The following is a 16,359-nucleotide window of genomic DNA, read 5'->3' as shown; positions in this document are numbered from 1 at the left end:
CCGATCACGAATTTTCCGATATGTTTTTCTACAATATCGGCAATTTTCATAATATGTTTCGATAATTTTAACGCGTTGCTCTATCCTGTAAAATTCTACATTTATCTACTTGACAAATGCCTAAGTTGACATAAAAAAAGATACCGTCTAGCAACTATTCACTACTACAATCTTTTGAAAGGCTCTCTATAAATACAATACATATATAGCTTGTTGGGAAAATAATTAAGAAAATAATATGTTTTAGAAATTATATTTGCTTTCGTTTCGCGCAATCATCTCGCTTCTTAACATTCTTTTTTTTGCTTTTTTGGCACAATTTAACCATCAGAGGGCGAATTTGATGTCAGTGAATCTGTTCGGTAAGTTTACTACTTTTCAAAGAAATATTTTCATTTGCTTTGCTTCTATTAGAAAACAAAAAGTCAAAGAAGTTCAAAAAATGTATGCTTAACCATTTTCTCTTCATAATATAGACAAATCGACGGTTTCGCGCCGACTTTCGCGAAAAAGCCCGCTATCCGACAGGAGGATGACGGAAAACGTCTGCTCTTTGAATGCCGGGTCAATGCAGAACCTTTACCAACCATCAGCTGGTTTCACAATGGGAACTCTGTTCAGGAAACGGCAAGACATAAAGTAAGGAGAAAATATACATATCATAATAGACTTAAAAATTAAAATATAAATATTTATAATCATATTTCAGATAAATAAATTTCTAAAAATAGTACACATTTGCCATATACTCTGTTATTGCAATATATTTAATAAAAAATAGAGATTAAGAACACCAAGCTGTCTTTCAGATTTGAAATCGAAAAAGGCCCTTAAAAATGCATTATATATGAATAAATTAAATATAATCCAAAAGGTGTTACCCTTATTAAGTTCTTCGTAAAAACGAATAGTTTGGATGCAAAAATGCCACAGACAATTCTCCACTTCGTTCAAGTCTGAACTTGATTATGAACTCTTGAAGTGAACTAAATGTTCTATTTTTTTCTAAAAATTTACAATTACATATTCATATTTGTGATCCGAAAACACTTTCCATAAAACATTTTACAAAAATTTGAGCACATTTCACGGTTATCCTTTATGTACGCCGATTCCACTATAGGTGCCTTTACTTGTGGTGGCACATCGGCTAGTAGTCAAATTAATTTCTGAAAATGATCTAATTGCCGAATATTCCCTGAAATCAAAGGTTTGTCAGATCAAGAAATATATTTTTTGGGGTAAATCGTTAGTTAATGAGTCGTCTACCGATTCGTGTTGTTATAAATGTGAGAAGTTTTCTAAGTTATTCTTAAAGCAACTGCACTAGAAGCGAGTCAGATGTGCACACAAATGGAATGCTTTAAGATCTTTTTACTACTATTTTAAAACGCCAGACCGGTGTAAATATCTTTATAATGAGCTGCCAAATAGCACAGCCCTTTGTTCCTCCCTGGAAATATAAGGAATAATAATAATAATAAATAAAAAAGGCGATACTTGAACAAATGACTTAAAAAGCACACTCGAGAAAGACATCAAACACACCACATTCCGGAGCAGCATTAATTTTAAGTTTACGAAGGTGAAAAGGATGAATTTCTAATAAATTGCTTATTTTACATATTTCAGATAACAGTTCAAAAAGATGGCCATTCATATTTTGCCTCCTTAGAGATAAAAAATGTCACAGTTGAAGATGCCGGAAAATATAAAGTAAATGCCAAGAATGAGCTTGGAGAGAGCAATGCCACCATAAGCCTTAATTTTGACAGTAAGTCGTATCTAATATTACTTGATTAAGCGAGTAAAGGGTAAATAATATTTTAGTAATATTTCATAAATTTTATCATTTAATTTCCCTAATTTCCCTAATTTTAAATTTTAAAATTATTATTAATATTTATTATTGCAAATTATTGCATCATCCTTCTACCAAAATAAAAGCAACACAATTATTCCTAAGGCAATGTGTGGTGTGAATAAAAAGAATAAAGTATATTACAAGTCGTAAATTCCAAAAGAAATCTTTTTCTCTAAAATTTGCATAACTTTTCGAAGTCCATGAAATAAGGTGATACAATATCTGTGATCTTCAACTCGTATGCTCATAGCTTTAGTGTAAACTGAGTTTTTATAGAAGATAAGATAAAATAAAGTAAAATAAGGCTTATTGTGCTTTTCACTCTTCCCAACATCTCATTCAGATTCAGTTCTTTTGCGAAATTTATTCTCTTCTAGTCGTTTCAGCGCGAGACTCTTACTTCTTTTTCTCCATGATATCACATTCGAGAAGTAAGTGTATAATATAATTAGACTATACCCCGAGCCTGTGCAGATGACTTCGTAGTCTGCAGTGATTAAGGAGTTTGCTTGTGAGCATTTCCAGTTTGTTCCTAGAGATTTTTATTTCTAAAAACACATTTTGGAATCATTCCTATGATATATTATTAACAAATTATATTCTATTAACAAATTATATTCTGATCCGGTATCTCTGTTATGATACTTATATGACCGAAGTCAGAAAAATCTTGCACAAGTTAGATTTGAATTTTTAGTGCAATTCGGGCTGCACATGTTTTAAGGCCAATTTACAGTAAGACTAGTCTTACCACCGCTTCTATAGCAATAGTGGAACAGCTGTTCATGGCACCAGTTATTGCCAAGCTGGCTTGAAGACTACCAAGTAGTTGTTTATTGTTGTTGTTGTGTATTGTTAAGTGATTACTTGTTTGGTTTTCATCCACCAAACAAGAAAAACATACAGGTAGGTGATGATCGGTATAATCACCATGGTATACTCGCACATCCAATGTATCATTTTAGAGTCTAGACCCCTAGTGGTTCTAGTGGATATTTCTATCACTGCTTCGGTAAGTTCCAAATTAGGCGTTTATCCAATTTTAATTTGTTTGCAAAAGAAACAATGTATAAATTAATTGTAATCGTTGCTAGTATTTCAATATACTTTATTTCATTTTTGAGCACAATATAAAGTTAAATGTTAAGCGATACTACTCGCCTTTCGTACGTTCTCTTTTGTACTACTCGATCGCTGACCATCCAACTCCCATTGCCCGCAATTGCTGTTGACTTTGCAATCTTTAGCGTGCATGTCCCAACAACAATGCCAGCACCCACAACTGGTTTTTGCTAGTCTCACCTTCAACTGACCTATGCTATTCTTGCAAAGGTGATCTTCATAACTGCTGGCACTATGAACAATAGGCAACGGTATGGGCAATTTGTTTCTTTGCTGTTTTATTAGTGCAAAGACCTTGCACTTGCATTCCACTATTGGTGTTGCTAGGCGCATTGAAACTTCTACCGCCCAACCCAGCATCCAATCTGATGCGTTGACTTAACCCAGCATACAAATGCAAGTAAAATGTTGCTCGGTCAGAAGGGATACCTTAACTACCCCCGTTGTTAAGACTGCAGGTCCTCGGGTAGAAGCAAAAATTGTCTGTACGGACGTTTGAAGTACAACTTGATTTCCGTGAACGATCCTTGGCGTAGTCGCATTAAGTTTGCAGAAATATTAAATTAATAATGCTAATTACAATTAATTCAGAGTGCTTACTTACAAAATTAATATATCATTGATTTCAAATTCTTATTTTTTTAGAATATTAAGTTCTTATTTGAATAGCTTTAATATTACTTAAAAAAAGATATGATCATTCAAACCATGAAAAAATGGACTTGTTTTCTATGATTATTGCGTCAACCTTGATATTTTTTATGTTAAATAGATTATCGAAGATTACTCTTATGTATCCTTTTGCCGTCAATCAAAACTGTGGTGCCAATATCCTTCTGGATAACCTTTTCTACAAAAACTTTATCCAATTTGTTGCCAAGTCTTTTATTACGCTTTAAGAAAACTTTTTCCCCGGGATAATATGTTCTCATTGACTTTTTTACATTACACCTTTGAATGGTTTTTTCTTGTGCTGCAGCTAACATTTTCCTTAGATTTTCTAAATTTTCTTCCGAGCTTTCGTGAAATACGTCAATTGGCTTAGCATTAATCACGGAGTGAATACTACAATTGTATTTGTGTGTTGCTAGTAATACTAACTCGGTAGCATCATCAATTTGCTGCTGGTTCTTAATACATCGAATAATTTCTAGCAACGTGGAATGGAGCCGCTCCATCTGTCCATTACTTTCGCTGTGGAGGGTTGGTATAAAAAACTGCGCTATGGAAAAAATATCTCGGACCAATGTCATAATCGTGTTCGATTGAAAGGCTTTTTCGTTATCGGAAACGATAGTTTTAGTATCTTTGAATACGAGCAAAGTTTCTAAAAGCGCATTTTTTATGTCGATCATAGATCTGGATGCTATAGGCTTCACAATGGCAAATTTTGATAGTTTGTCAATACAGGTCAGAAATAAATACTTGGAAATTATAAAAACATCGACATGAAGGATTCCCCCTAATTTAGTAGGAATAGGAGTTTGACCTATCAATGCATCAGGTGGCTTACGTTGATACTTATTTTCCAAACATATCTTGCAATTTGTGATCGTTGTTTTAAGTAAATATTTCATGTTTGGAAAATAGTACTCGCGAGAAATTTGCTGATAATTTTCATGTAAACTACGATGGGCTCTATTGTGCTCTGTTACTACTGCTTCGAGTTGGTCATCCTTATTGATTAAATCTATAACGAGGAGTTCAGTATGAACAAATTTAATACCGGGAAAAGCTAGTAATATCGAGCTCTGTATTTCACCCAGTGTGGGAAGATCGCAGTGTATACCATTGGTAACATTATAGTTTATAACACCCTTTAAACACTGAATAAGGCCTTCAATTGAGTCGTATGTGATTGTGTGTCTAATCATTTTTTGAAAAAGTATCTTTGTACTTTTACTGCATGAGCCTGATTTCGATATCAATAGTTGGTTTTTGAATTGATTTATTGGATTCTTGACTGTCTTTATCACATTACTGGACAATACTTCACTATGGACTGTTTCAGCTGATTCGGTCTCATTTAAATTGTGAGAAAACTGCCTTGAAAGTGCGTCAGCTACTTTATTTTCGCTTCCGGGCTTATAATAAAACTTTGGGGAAAATTCCTCAATAAACGCACGCCATCGTTTCATTTTGCTATTGGGATTTTTTTCTGAGATCGCAAATATAAGGGGTTGGTGGTCAGTAAAGATTTTGATATCTTTTATCCCATATAGATAATGGCGAAGTTTTTTTAACGCCCACACAATGGCAAGTAATTCACGCTCATTAACAGCATAATTTTCTTCAGTCGCTGAAAGCGTTCTGGAAATCATCGTTATGGGACGACCCCTTTGTGATAAAACCGCTCCTAATGCCTTGGACGAGGCATCAGTCGTAAGCTCGAATGGCTGATTGTAATTAGGATATTGAAGTAAAACTTCTTCAGATGCTAATATATGCTTGATCTTTTCAAATGCGCGTAGAGCTTCTGTGTCGAGAGTGATTTTTGTCTGTTTCGAAGCTTTGGTACTAACTTGCCCATTTTCACCGCGAAGGTAAAGGGTTAATGGTTTAACAATGGAGGCATAATCTCTCACAAAACGTCGATAATACCCTGACAGACCGAGGAATGAACGCAAGGCACGCAGCGTTTCTGGTTGTTCATAATTGATTATGTCATGGACTTTGTCTGGACAAGTTTTAATGCCTTTTTGTGAAACAAGAAACCCTAGGAATTCGACTTCGGTTTTGAAAAATTTCGACTTTTCCGGCGACACTCTCATTCCAGCATTTTCTAGCTTTTGTAGAATATAATCGATATGCTCCAAATGCGATTCCTCATTTGGAGAGTATATGATTATATCATCGACATTTACATGACAGAATTTCCCTATTACATCGCGCAGCACGTCGTCGATAGTTCTTTGGAATATGCTAGGCGCGTTTCGCAGGCCGAAGGGTAACCAACAAAATTCATATTTCCCATTATTGATACTAAACGCTATTTTTTACCTGTCCTGCTCACACATAATTATCTGGTGGAAGCCTGATTTTAAGTCCAAAGTTGTAAAAAATTTCGAACTTCCCAGATTAGCTAATATTACAGACGTATCCGGGATCGGGTATCGGTCAGGAATCGTTTTTTCGTTGATTTTCCTAAAATCAATTACCATACGTAAATTGGGTTTTCCACTATCATCGACACCTTTCTTCGACACAACGTGCACAGGAGAATTGTAAGGCGAACAGGATTCTTGGATTATGCTATCTTTAAGAAGCGATTTAATTTCATTATTAATGAATGGGGCTACTGATATCGGATAGGGATAGCTTTTAGTGTAAATTGGTTCTTCTGTAGTTGTGCGGATACGCGCCTGGACTCTTGTATTAAACGGTAATGCCCTGTCGGGATCAGCAAAAGCATTAACATTTTTATTTATAATGTTGCGGAATTTGGACTGAAATTTTGCTGGTACTGAGTCTTCTGAAATGGTAATTAGGTTTACCTGCTCACATGAAAGAAAGCATATTTTGACTTTACCATTCCGGTAAAATAAATAGCCTCTTACAGTGTCGATTTTTGCATCGATTTCTTTCAAAAAGTCGTATCCTATTATACCGTCAAACGTGTTTAGGGTGGATAATAAGTAAAACGTTGAGGTATTTTCTAAAATGTTTACTTGACATTTTTGATTAATGATATTTTCACCGTTTATCGATTTTAGATTAAAACCGCTTTTCAAGGTTTTGATGCCTTGAAGAAATGGTAATGGTTTAATATAGTTTTTGGATGTGCCTGTGTCAATAAGAAATCGGAGCTCCTGACCGTTTCTGCCTTTTTTGGTAATAAACGGCAGGAGCGATCTCAGTTTAAATAGTTGATCTCATCACCAATTTCCGAAACTGTCACATCAACTTCATTATAATTATAGTGATCACCGTTATTTTGATTATAATACTCATCGAAACTTTGACATTCATGATCATTCGAAGATATTTCAACTTCTGGCATAAAGTGAACCTTCTGAATCTTATGAACCGGCGAACGTTCAGATAACTCTCGGTCATTACCACGCTTAAAAGCCACTGGACGAGGATCTGGATTTCGTGAGCTAGAAGTATATTTGGGCTATAAGGCTGCTGTGTGGCATGAGGCTGTTGGGGAGTAGGTGAGCTTTGAAAATTACTACGGTGCCTATAGAAGCTTGAGCCATTATCTACTTCCATTGGGGTTGGTTTATTTAAGTTATGATTCTTGGTCTCTGTAGACTGATATTGGTACATGAATGGTCTAGTGCGATTAGGTTTATTTGCACTACCCAATGCGAAAGCTTCGGCGAATTCATAACGCTTATGGCTAGTTTGCAGCTCCTGTGCAACTGCTAGCGCTGTTGGAAGGTCTTGAGGTCTTGCTGAGAATAATACATCACATAAAGGTCTTCGAAGACCAGATATGAATACGCGTAATGCGTTTTCTCTAGCCCGCTCATTCAAAGCTGCTACGAGCTCATCATTACCACTGTGTGTCATTATCTGCTTATTAATAATCATCGATAATTTTTTATCTACCTTATCATAATAATCAGCGATGGACAAATTGTCCTGCCTTAAGATGCTTAACTTGTTCTCTAACACATATAGAGGTCTTTTATCAGAATAAGTCTGATCAAGCCTTGAAATTATTGCTTTAAAATTCAATACTGTATTAAAGGAAGCTAGAGTGGAATTAGCAGATTCCATAATTTTATTTCGAAATATGCCCATGGCAATATAATACCTTTCCGAACCCTCTTTATAGTAATTCATGGCGAATTGTGCGGCGCTTCGCCAATCTGGGTATGAAGCAGGATTACCCTTGAATTCGGGCAAGGACTTAATCAAATCTAAACTTGCATTATCTTGAACCAATGGATCTATAGAAACCGGTAGGTGCGATTCAACGCTAGGTGGTTGTAACCTGCCAACAGCTAAAGTTAGCTGATTAAGCTGTTCTAATAATTCCGATTTAGTGCGCGCATTGGCTTGGTTAACAATTTCGAGCACATCTTCTCTACTTACACTCATTTTATCCTTAAGGAATTAGTTTTCTAAGATGAAGCAAAATGCACTTTAAAAAGCTCAGCGCATCAAAAGCGGCAAAAATTGGTTATGAAATACTTTTGAGTTTCAACCAAAAGTGTTAAGAGAGCAAGGAACCACTCATACAAGACGGATTTCTTAAAAAAAAATAGAAAAACTAGATTTAAATCAAAAAAGGGTATGAAAGAGTGTTTTTTTTTAATATTTTGAATCTTACGAATTTGAAATATTCTTCCCTTAATTTTTATTGAAATTATCAAAAACTATTTTGTTTTAAAACGTTAAGTTTGTCAAGAAAAACCAAGACTTAGTTTGAAATTGTGTTTGAACACAAAATGTGCACTTTTTATCAACACGTTTTAAATTCAAAAATCTTTTTTAACTTTCTTTTGGATTATTATTTAATCTTTCACTCAAAATTTAGTCCACTTTAAACATAATTTGAAAACCACTTACACTTTTTTGGATGCCTAATATTAATGAAAGTTCCTTTCTTTAAGTCACGTGGTCCTTTTGTGTTGAGTAGCTTCTAGGGATTCTATGGCCCTTTATTGCTTCGCGTAGAACAGCTTCTCAGGATTATGTAGTCCTTTTTATCGCCCCACGTTGGGCGCCAATTAATTGTAATCGTTGTTAGTATTTCAATATACTTTATTTCATTTTTGAGCACAATATAAAGTTAAATGTTAAGCGATACTACTCGCCTTTCGTACGTTCACTTTTGTACTACTCGATCGCTGACCATCCAACTCCCATTGCCCGCAATTGCTGTTGACTTTGCAATCTTTAGCGTGCATGTCCCAACAACAATGCCAGCACCCACAACTGGTTTTTGCTAGTCTCACCTTCAACTGACCTATGCTATTCTTGCAAAGGTGATCTTCATAACTGCTGGCACTATGAACAATAGGCAACGGTATGGGCAATTTGTTTCTTTGCTGTTTTATTAGTGCAAAGACCTTGCACTTGCATTCCACTATTGGTGTTGCTAGGCGCATTGAAACTTCTACCACCCAACCCAGCATCCAATCTGATGCGTTGACTTAACCCAGCATACAAATGCAAGTAAAATGTTGCTCGGTCAGAAGGGATACCTTAACTTATACAATCATTAGCTAGGATTAATAGATAATCCTTCTGCACGACACCAGTATGATATGAGGATCAGCGCATGGTTCGTGATGTTGGAAATTATACCTGCAAATTTACCTGACACAATGACTGTAAGATCGCCAGCATATTCAATGGTATCAAATCCTGTTTCCTGTAGTTTCATTAGGTGATCATAAATGACTAAAGACCACAGAAGTAGTAACAAAACACCTCCTTGTGCACAGTTTTCGTTGACTGAGTCAGTTTCAGCCACCCTACAGTCGGTGTATCGATTTTCTTATTAACACATTCGCATCGGGTTATTTTTCCTTAAATAGAAATCGGAGTATTTTAACATTGTAAAGATATTTGGAGATATATGCACTAAAACTGCGATAATTATTTTTGTAACTATTATATTTTACAGGCATTTTCAGAAGTTGTACATAAAAAGTATTATTTTTTTTTTTTTGTATGATGTGTGTCTGGTGAAACAACTTCTCTTGTATAACGGTACTTCAGAGAATTTGTATACATATCGAGTTTCGCTCATACCCCATGCGCTTTACATACTATACATATTCTTGTGGGAGTTTTTTATTATTTTTTGTTGTCCTTATTGTCTTCAGGGTGTGTTCTTTCAAGTCACCAGACAATCTACCAGATGGTGTTGAAATTGGACCAGTAGCTCGTGATGTTGCGGGTTGCATTTCATCAGCTTTATCAGTTAACCAGGCCCTCGCAACTGATAATAAGCATTTTTATACACAATTTTTTTCGGATTTATGGCTTTTATGAATTTGTGGTATTTTATGATGCACAGAGTTTTCGCAATATTATCTTTGGTTTTTCTTTTATGTTTTCCAGTCGATGCTACTTCAGCAGAGTGAATTGTACTTATCATTTTTATATTTCTTTTATCCTTATAAATATATCAACAACAGACAGCCACCTTTTCAGCGAAATACTACGTCACTCTTTTCATTTTTTCATGTTATTCTTTAAATCTATCGGTAAACTTCTGTTTTCTCTTATAGTGCCGCAAACTCTAGTCTTATGTTTTAATAATAACTCTGCATTTTAGACAATATTATAATAGTTATCCTGGTAGAGGTAATGCCATTTACCTAATACCGGAAGTGTCTTGAAATTTTGCGCAGTATATTTCTAGATTTATTAGATATCCGGACTTACTTTAACATACTTCCCATACGAGCAACTCATATTTTATGATCTTAGCCGGATTATATGTTCTAAATAAAAGCCTTCCTCTCCAAGGAATTATTCCTTCCTCTAAAGAAATCCCTCGCGCTGGCGAATAAAATTCCTGAAATTTTGCAATAAAGTGGTCTAAAATAGGCTGAACTTTTAATAATCGGCCAGAATCATCTTTTATTTGGGAGTTGTCATTACGATTTTTTTTTTTATTTTTATTATTTCCCTTTTTTAATTACAATCTGTTAAATTTAAACAATAAGTAATTATTTTTAAAGTAGTATTGGAATTCTTTGTTCTCTAACCTATGCTAGATAAACATTCAATTTTGCTTTAGATTATGCTACATTATATTATTTTCTAAGTGATAATTATTATTTTTTGTTTTTTCTTTTGTTATATTGTGAGTTCTGTGGAGTTAATCGTTTTAATCTTCGTTTTCCCAATTTCTCCGATTGTGGTAGTTTGCGCATTTGTTCATTTGGATGATTTGTTAGTCGTTGTAGGTATATGCTTGGTGCTGTATTTTCTAATTGTGCCATCTATTATGTCGATGTTGAGGTCGCTGTGGTCACGTCGTTTGGTATATACCAGCCTGCTTTTGTTATTGTTCGAAGTATTTTAGATTGCGTCCTTTGAATTATTTTGATATTGGTTTTTTTTGCTGTGCCCCAGATTTCAATGCCATATTTCCAAATGAGTGAGATTATGGATTTATATATCACTACTTTGTTCTTAAGGCTTAGTTTTGAATTTTTAGCCAACAGCCAGTATAGTTGTCTGAACTTGTTTTTGATTTCATTTCGTTTGTTTTGTAAATGTCGTTTCCAATTTAGTTTTTCATCTATAGTTATGCCAAGGTACTTTGCACTAGGAAGGATTTTTATTTCATTGTTTTTTATTGTTAATTTATGTTTCTTAGGCTTTCTGTTTGTATATATTACTTGTACCGTTTTATCTTTGTTGACTTCTATTCCCCAATTATCGAACCATGATACAGTGTAATTTATTGTTTGTTGAAGAATGTCAGTCGCGTTTTTTTCTATTTTATCCGATGCCATTAAAACCGTGTCATTCGCGAATGTGGCTATCATGCAATTTTTTGTTGTTGGGATCGGTATATCTGCTGTAAATATCAGGTACAATAGAGGCCCTAGGACACTACCTTGGGGTACACCTGCTGTCATTTGCATCATGCTTGAGCATTCGTCTTCGAACTTTATAAAAAAATGTCGGTTTTCCTGATAACTTTTGAGAATGGTGAAGTGATTCCGTGGTAATATTTGGCTGATTTTATGCAGTAGTCTTTAGGCCACACCCTGTCAAAAGCTTTTACAATATCCAGTTAGACAGCTATGCAGAACCTTTTATTTTCCATATCATTTAATATTTTGTTTATAACTCTGTGGATTTGTTGCACAGTTGAATGATGGCAAATTGATGGCTTGGTATTATATTTTTTTCTATCAGAATTTTGTCTATTCTGGCAAAGAGTATTTTTTCAAACACTTTTGAAAGAATGGGCAAGAGACTGAAAGGGCGATAAGATGTCGTTTCTGATGCACTTTTACCTGGTTTGCCGTTATTTGTGCAACTTTCCAGAGGTGTGGGAAGCATTGTGTCCTTTTTACTGTTTTTCAAATGATATCTGATTTCTGCTGAGGTTGTCATTTTCATTCTCTTTTCTGGGTTACTCGTATTTACATTTTATTGAATGTGCTGATTGTCTTTTTCGTTTGAGAATATTGTTTTAAAGTGTTCAGCTAGTGTGTTTGCCTTCTCTTTATTGGTCTTTGCCAAAGTTGCGTGTTGTGTTTTGATGGGAGGTTTATATGGAACTGCTTTGACTAAGGTTTTAGTTGATTTCCATAGAGAATAATTGTTAACTGCCGTGGCCCCCAAGTTATGTATGTAATTCTCAAGCTTTTTATCTTGGTGTTGTTTTAATAATGTTTTTAATTCAGTTGTTGATTTGTTGAGTTTTGCCTTATCTTCGGGATGTTTAGTAGTTTGCCACTTTTTACGGAGTTTCCTTTTTTGTTTGATATGTATTAGAATAGACTCTTTTTGTTGAATTTTTATATTTGGTATCGAGAGGGTGAGGGCTTTGATGATGGAATCGTTGAAAAAAGCTATTGCTGAGTCAATTTCGTTTTCCGTTTTTAACGAAATATTTATAGTCAATTGTGCTTCCACACTTTGTCGAAAATAATTCCAGCCTGTTTTATTATTGTATAGTCCTCTAAAAGTTTGTTGGTGCAGAGAATTGTCATTAGAAGTGGGGAATGATTCGATGATAGTTCCAAACATGACTTAATGGTGAGATGGGATTGGGGAGTATTTTTATATCTGTAGGCCAGTATGTCGGCTCTCCGGTGCTTATGAAGTGTCCATTATTTTCTCTTATAGCGTCTAGTAATTTTCGGCCTTTCGAAGTTGTTAACCTTGATCCCCAAATAAAATTTTGTGCATTGTAGTCACCTCCAGCGATATATCGGCTTCCTAGTCCGTTTAAATAGTGCAGGTATTCATCTTTTGTGTTATTGAATTTTGGCGGACAGTATACTGCTGATATTGTTATTGGTCCATTTAAGCTATTTATTGAAACTGTCGTTGCTTGTATGTTATTTTTTCTATAACCATCAAGTTCGTGGTATTTAATTGTTTTTTGATGATTATTGCAGTTCCTCCGTGAGCCTTGTTATCTGGGTGATTTGTGTAGTGTATGTTGTAATTGGGTATACCTATTTACAAAAGTTTTATGAGTTGCATGAGTCTCGGATATTAGCATAATATCAATTGCTTTGTCTAGAATAAAAGTCTTGAGTTCTAGTTCGTGGCGCGTAAGCCCGTTTGTGTTCCAAATTGCTATTTTTATTTTACTTAGTGCGACCATCTAGCTTCGATACCAGTATGGTTACAATGTTCATCATGGTGGCCATTTGTGTTATCAATTGTTTCATCATAGTTTTAAGTTCAGTTAAATCATCGTTACTTGATGTACTATTAGGGTCGTTAAATTCTTTTGTTAATGTTTTCGTTGACGTTGCTTGTGCATAAGAAATGCCTGGTATAAGGGTTTGATTTGTATTAGTGCAGATATTTTCCTGGTGATGTTCATTATTGCCTTGTTCTTGTGCGGCGTGAATTTTTTTTTTTGCGTAGTGTCGGATATCTTTGTATTTGGAGTTTTTTGTAGATTTCGCAGCCTCTATATTAGCTGTATGATTTTCGCCACAATGAGCACATTTAATTTGGTCTGTTTCCGTCTTGTTCTTAATATTACACATATTTGTCTTGTGTTTGCCAGCACAGTTAACGCAGACTGGATCTACCATACAGTAGTTTTTTGTATGTCCGTATCTCTGACAGTTTGTACATTGAGGAATTGTTCTTTTTTGATGCGGTGGCTCAAAACTAATTTTACAGTGGAGTAGATGAATTATACTGTATATGCCTTTATTGTTTTCGTTTAATTTTAGTTCAATTGAAAATAGTGACAGAGGTTGTTTTATTCCCGAAGCGTTTTTAATTTGTACGTTGTGAATATTTGTTATTTCATGACCAAGTTCAAAAAGTTCATTTTTTATGTCTTCGATAGGAGTCGAGTCTAAACCCTTGTTGCTCTTTTGGTCTAAATGTATAAAATTTTGTTTTTTTTTGTTTTAGTAAGCCTATTATTTTTGTGTAATGTGTTGTTTCTTTCGGTTGGATTTTAATTTCGTTTCGGCTAAGGACTTTTATTTCAAATTTAGTATTTGGCAGGAATTCAATGCATTTGTTAGGGTACACACTTTTTCTACATTTTGTACATATATTGGTGGCGGTTTTTGTGCACGCTGCGTACCTGGATATTTTTCTACTGGGTTGCTTTCTGGCTCATTGATATTTGGTTCCTAAGTCTTTTTTTCTCGTTTTGCATTTGCATTCTTGTATTGTGCGTTCCTGTTGATGACGATGCGATCAGTGTAGTTGGTGCGCTACATTCAGCACTGCGAGTTGCAGTTTGAAAGAGAGTTGAAGGTACATGGATTGGTTTAGCAGAAGGGGATGAAGTTGTTGTTGTTGATGAGCTTAGAGCTGTTGCTGATGTAGTGATAATGGAGAAGTGAGTACCTGTTGCTGTCGTGCATGATGTCACTGCTGTCTTTTGCGGATAGTTGTAGGGCGCCAAAGTAGTCTTTATTACCGGATTCTCCACGTGATGGTGATTAGCCGTTAACGCTATTGGTGTTTTACATTGATCACTCCACGATAGAGGAATTGTTGATTCTCTTATATTAGCCATAGTTTCTCTTGTTTCTATTTCTGTTTTATCAGAGTAAGTTGAGCACTGATTTGGATTTGTTGTTTGCGCGGTAGATAGCGGTATACTCCGTTCACGGGGTGGAGTGCGCTCTACTGGCATCTAATTTTGTCAATATCGTTGTTTTTATATTTTTTTACACTGTTTATTTTACTTATGTTGTCGTGTTTTTTTTTTTAATAACAATACTAAGTTGTGATTAGCACGTTAAAGCGTCTATTTCGCGAACCAAAGATTTTTTAAATTAAAGATTTACCACTTTAAGGAGGTTGCACTCGAGAGCGAGGTGTTTACACGTCCGAACATGATAAATATTTTATGTATATTATCATTACGAGTAAAGTGCAAAAACGTCCAAATTTGTCATAATCACAGCAAATATTGGTATTTATCTTAAGGGAGTTTTCGCACGCTTCTCGCAAATCGAGAATTCTCGTTTCCCAACGACAACGATTTTTTAACGAGAGTTACCATTTCCCGTTGAGAATGTGTTAAGAAAAGCTCTTTCTTTAGAGCAATAATCCGTGATATCAAAGGCGCATTCAATATCTAATAAGGTACATAAAGCAATTCCTCTGGAATTTAAAGCTTTATCTATCTTTTTTACAATATAATGAAGTGCTCCTTTCATGGATTTTCCTTTATTACATATATGCAAACTGATATTGGTACAGTGGTGTTGTTGTTTCTATATATGTATACATACATATATATTTGGCGCTTGCATCCTTTTTGGGTATTTGGGAAAGCCCCTCCACCTATTTGTAGCGTGCGACTGCAGATATTTTTTTATGAGAAGCTTTTTCATGGCAGAAATACACTCGGAGGTTTGCCATTGCCTGCCGAGGGGGGACAGCTATTAGAATTACGACGAGTAGTTTCAGCAATATATCTAGCCCTCCTTTTAAGAGAGCTGGAAAGTTATGGTCCTCACTTGCCTCTGTTGTTTACATCTGAGCTACCCCGATGACTAACTGCGAATTTAGTTGTTGGTAGTGCCCAATTAGCTGCCGCACCTCTTTGGAAGTTATGTCAGTGGAGTCTGCTGGGAAATAGGCGGGCGCACAATGAATTTCGTATTTGCCTTCTTCCAGCGAAACCTCCACCAGGATTCGTACGAGATCCTGAATGATAATGAATTCTGAAACGGGGAAGTAATTGGTGTTGTCATCAAAGAATCACCTCCCTTAGTCTTGAGCATTCATAATATACCAACTTACATCTACTAATTATTATTATTATTATAAGAAGGCGATTACATACTAAGATCAGAGTTGATCTATCGTGCTAGGCCCTTTTTGGAACCCTAGAGTTTTAGGCTTTTTAACATTTTAGCACAATTTTGGGTTTATTGTTCCAAAGATTGCATGGAGATACTACGGTACCACCAAGGTGGTGAAGTCATTGTCTGCCTAATGCAGGACATTCAAATATAACACGTTCAGAGCTTTCTATGTCCATTTCGAAAAAGCGACTCATATTGGTCTCAGATAGACCAATATTATTTAAATGATACCTCAGGCTGCACATACCCTAATATTTAGTCGTTTATTTGGCCGCCATTTGCCCATGGCTCTTGTATTAGAGCAAAGAATAATTTTCGTCCGGCAAATCTTTTGCGCACGGTGTCCGATGCCCCTTTGCCATGGTACTAATCTCGTGCGCCGTGAACCCTTGTTCGGTCGGTCCGTGC

The 16,359-nt window shown here is 35.4% G+C and overlaps 1 protein-coding gene across 28 annotated transcripts in view; it reads left to right on the top strand.

Annotated features, from left to right (window-relative positions):
* Nucleotides 1-16,359, top strand: part of LOC128870443 (twitchin) — a 243,403-nt gene that overhangs the window by 11,859 nt on the left and 215,185 nt on the right. For 26 of the 28 annotated variants that reach the window (XM_054113106.1, XM_054113098.1, XM_054113102.1 and 23 more), the window contains exons 3-5: nt 332-362; nt 477-639; nt 1,633-1,774. In XM_054113106.1, the coding sequence (XP_053969081.1) occupies nt 332-362; nt 477-639; nt 1,633-1,774 (336 nt within the window). The remainder of the gene's footprint in view (nt 1-331; nt 363-476; nt 640-1,632; nt 1,775-16,359) is intronic. The other 2 variants (XM_054113099.1, XM_054113079.1) reach the window with 1 other exon arrangement.

Source organism: Anastrepha ludens, chromosome X (assembly GCF_028408465.1).
Source record: "Anastrepha ludens isolate Willacy chromosome X, idAnaLude1.1, whole genome shotgun sequence".
Lineage (NCBI taxonomy): Eukaryota > Metazoa > Arthropoda > Insecta > Diptera > Tephritidae > Anastrepha > Anastrepha ludens.
This window is presented reverse-complemented; position numbering and strand designations above follow the sequence as displayed.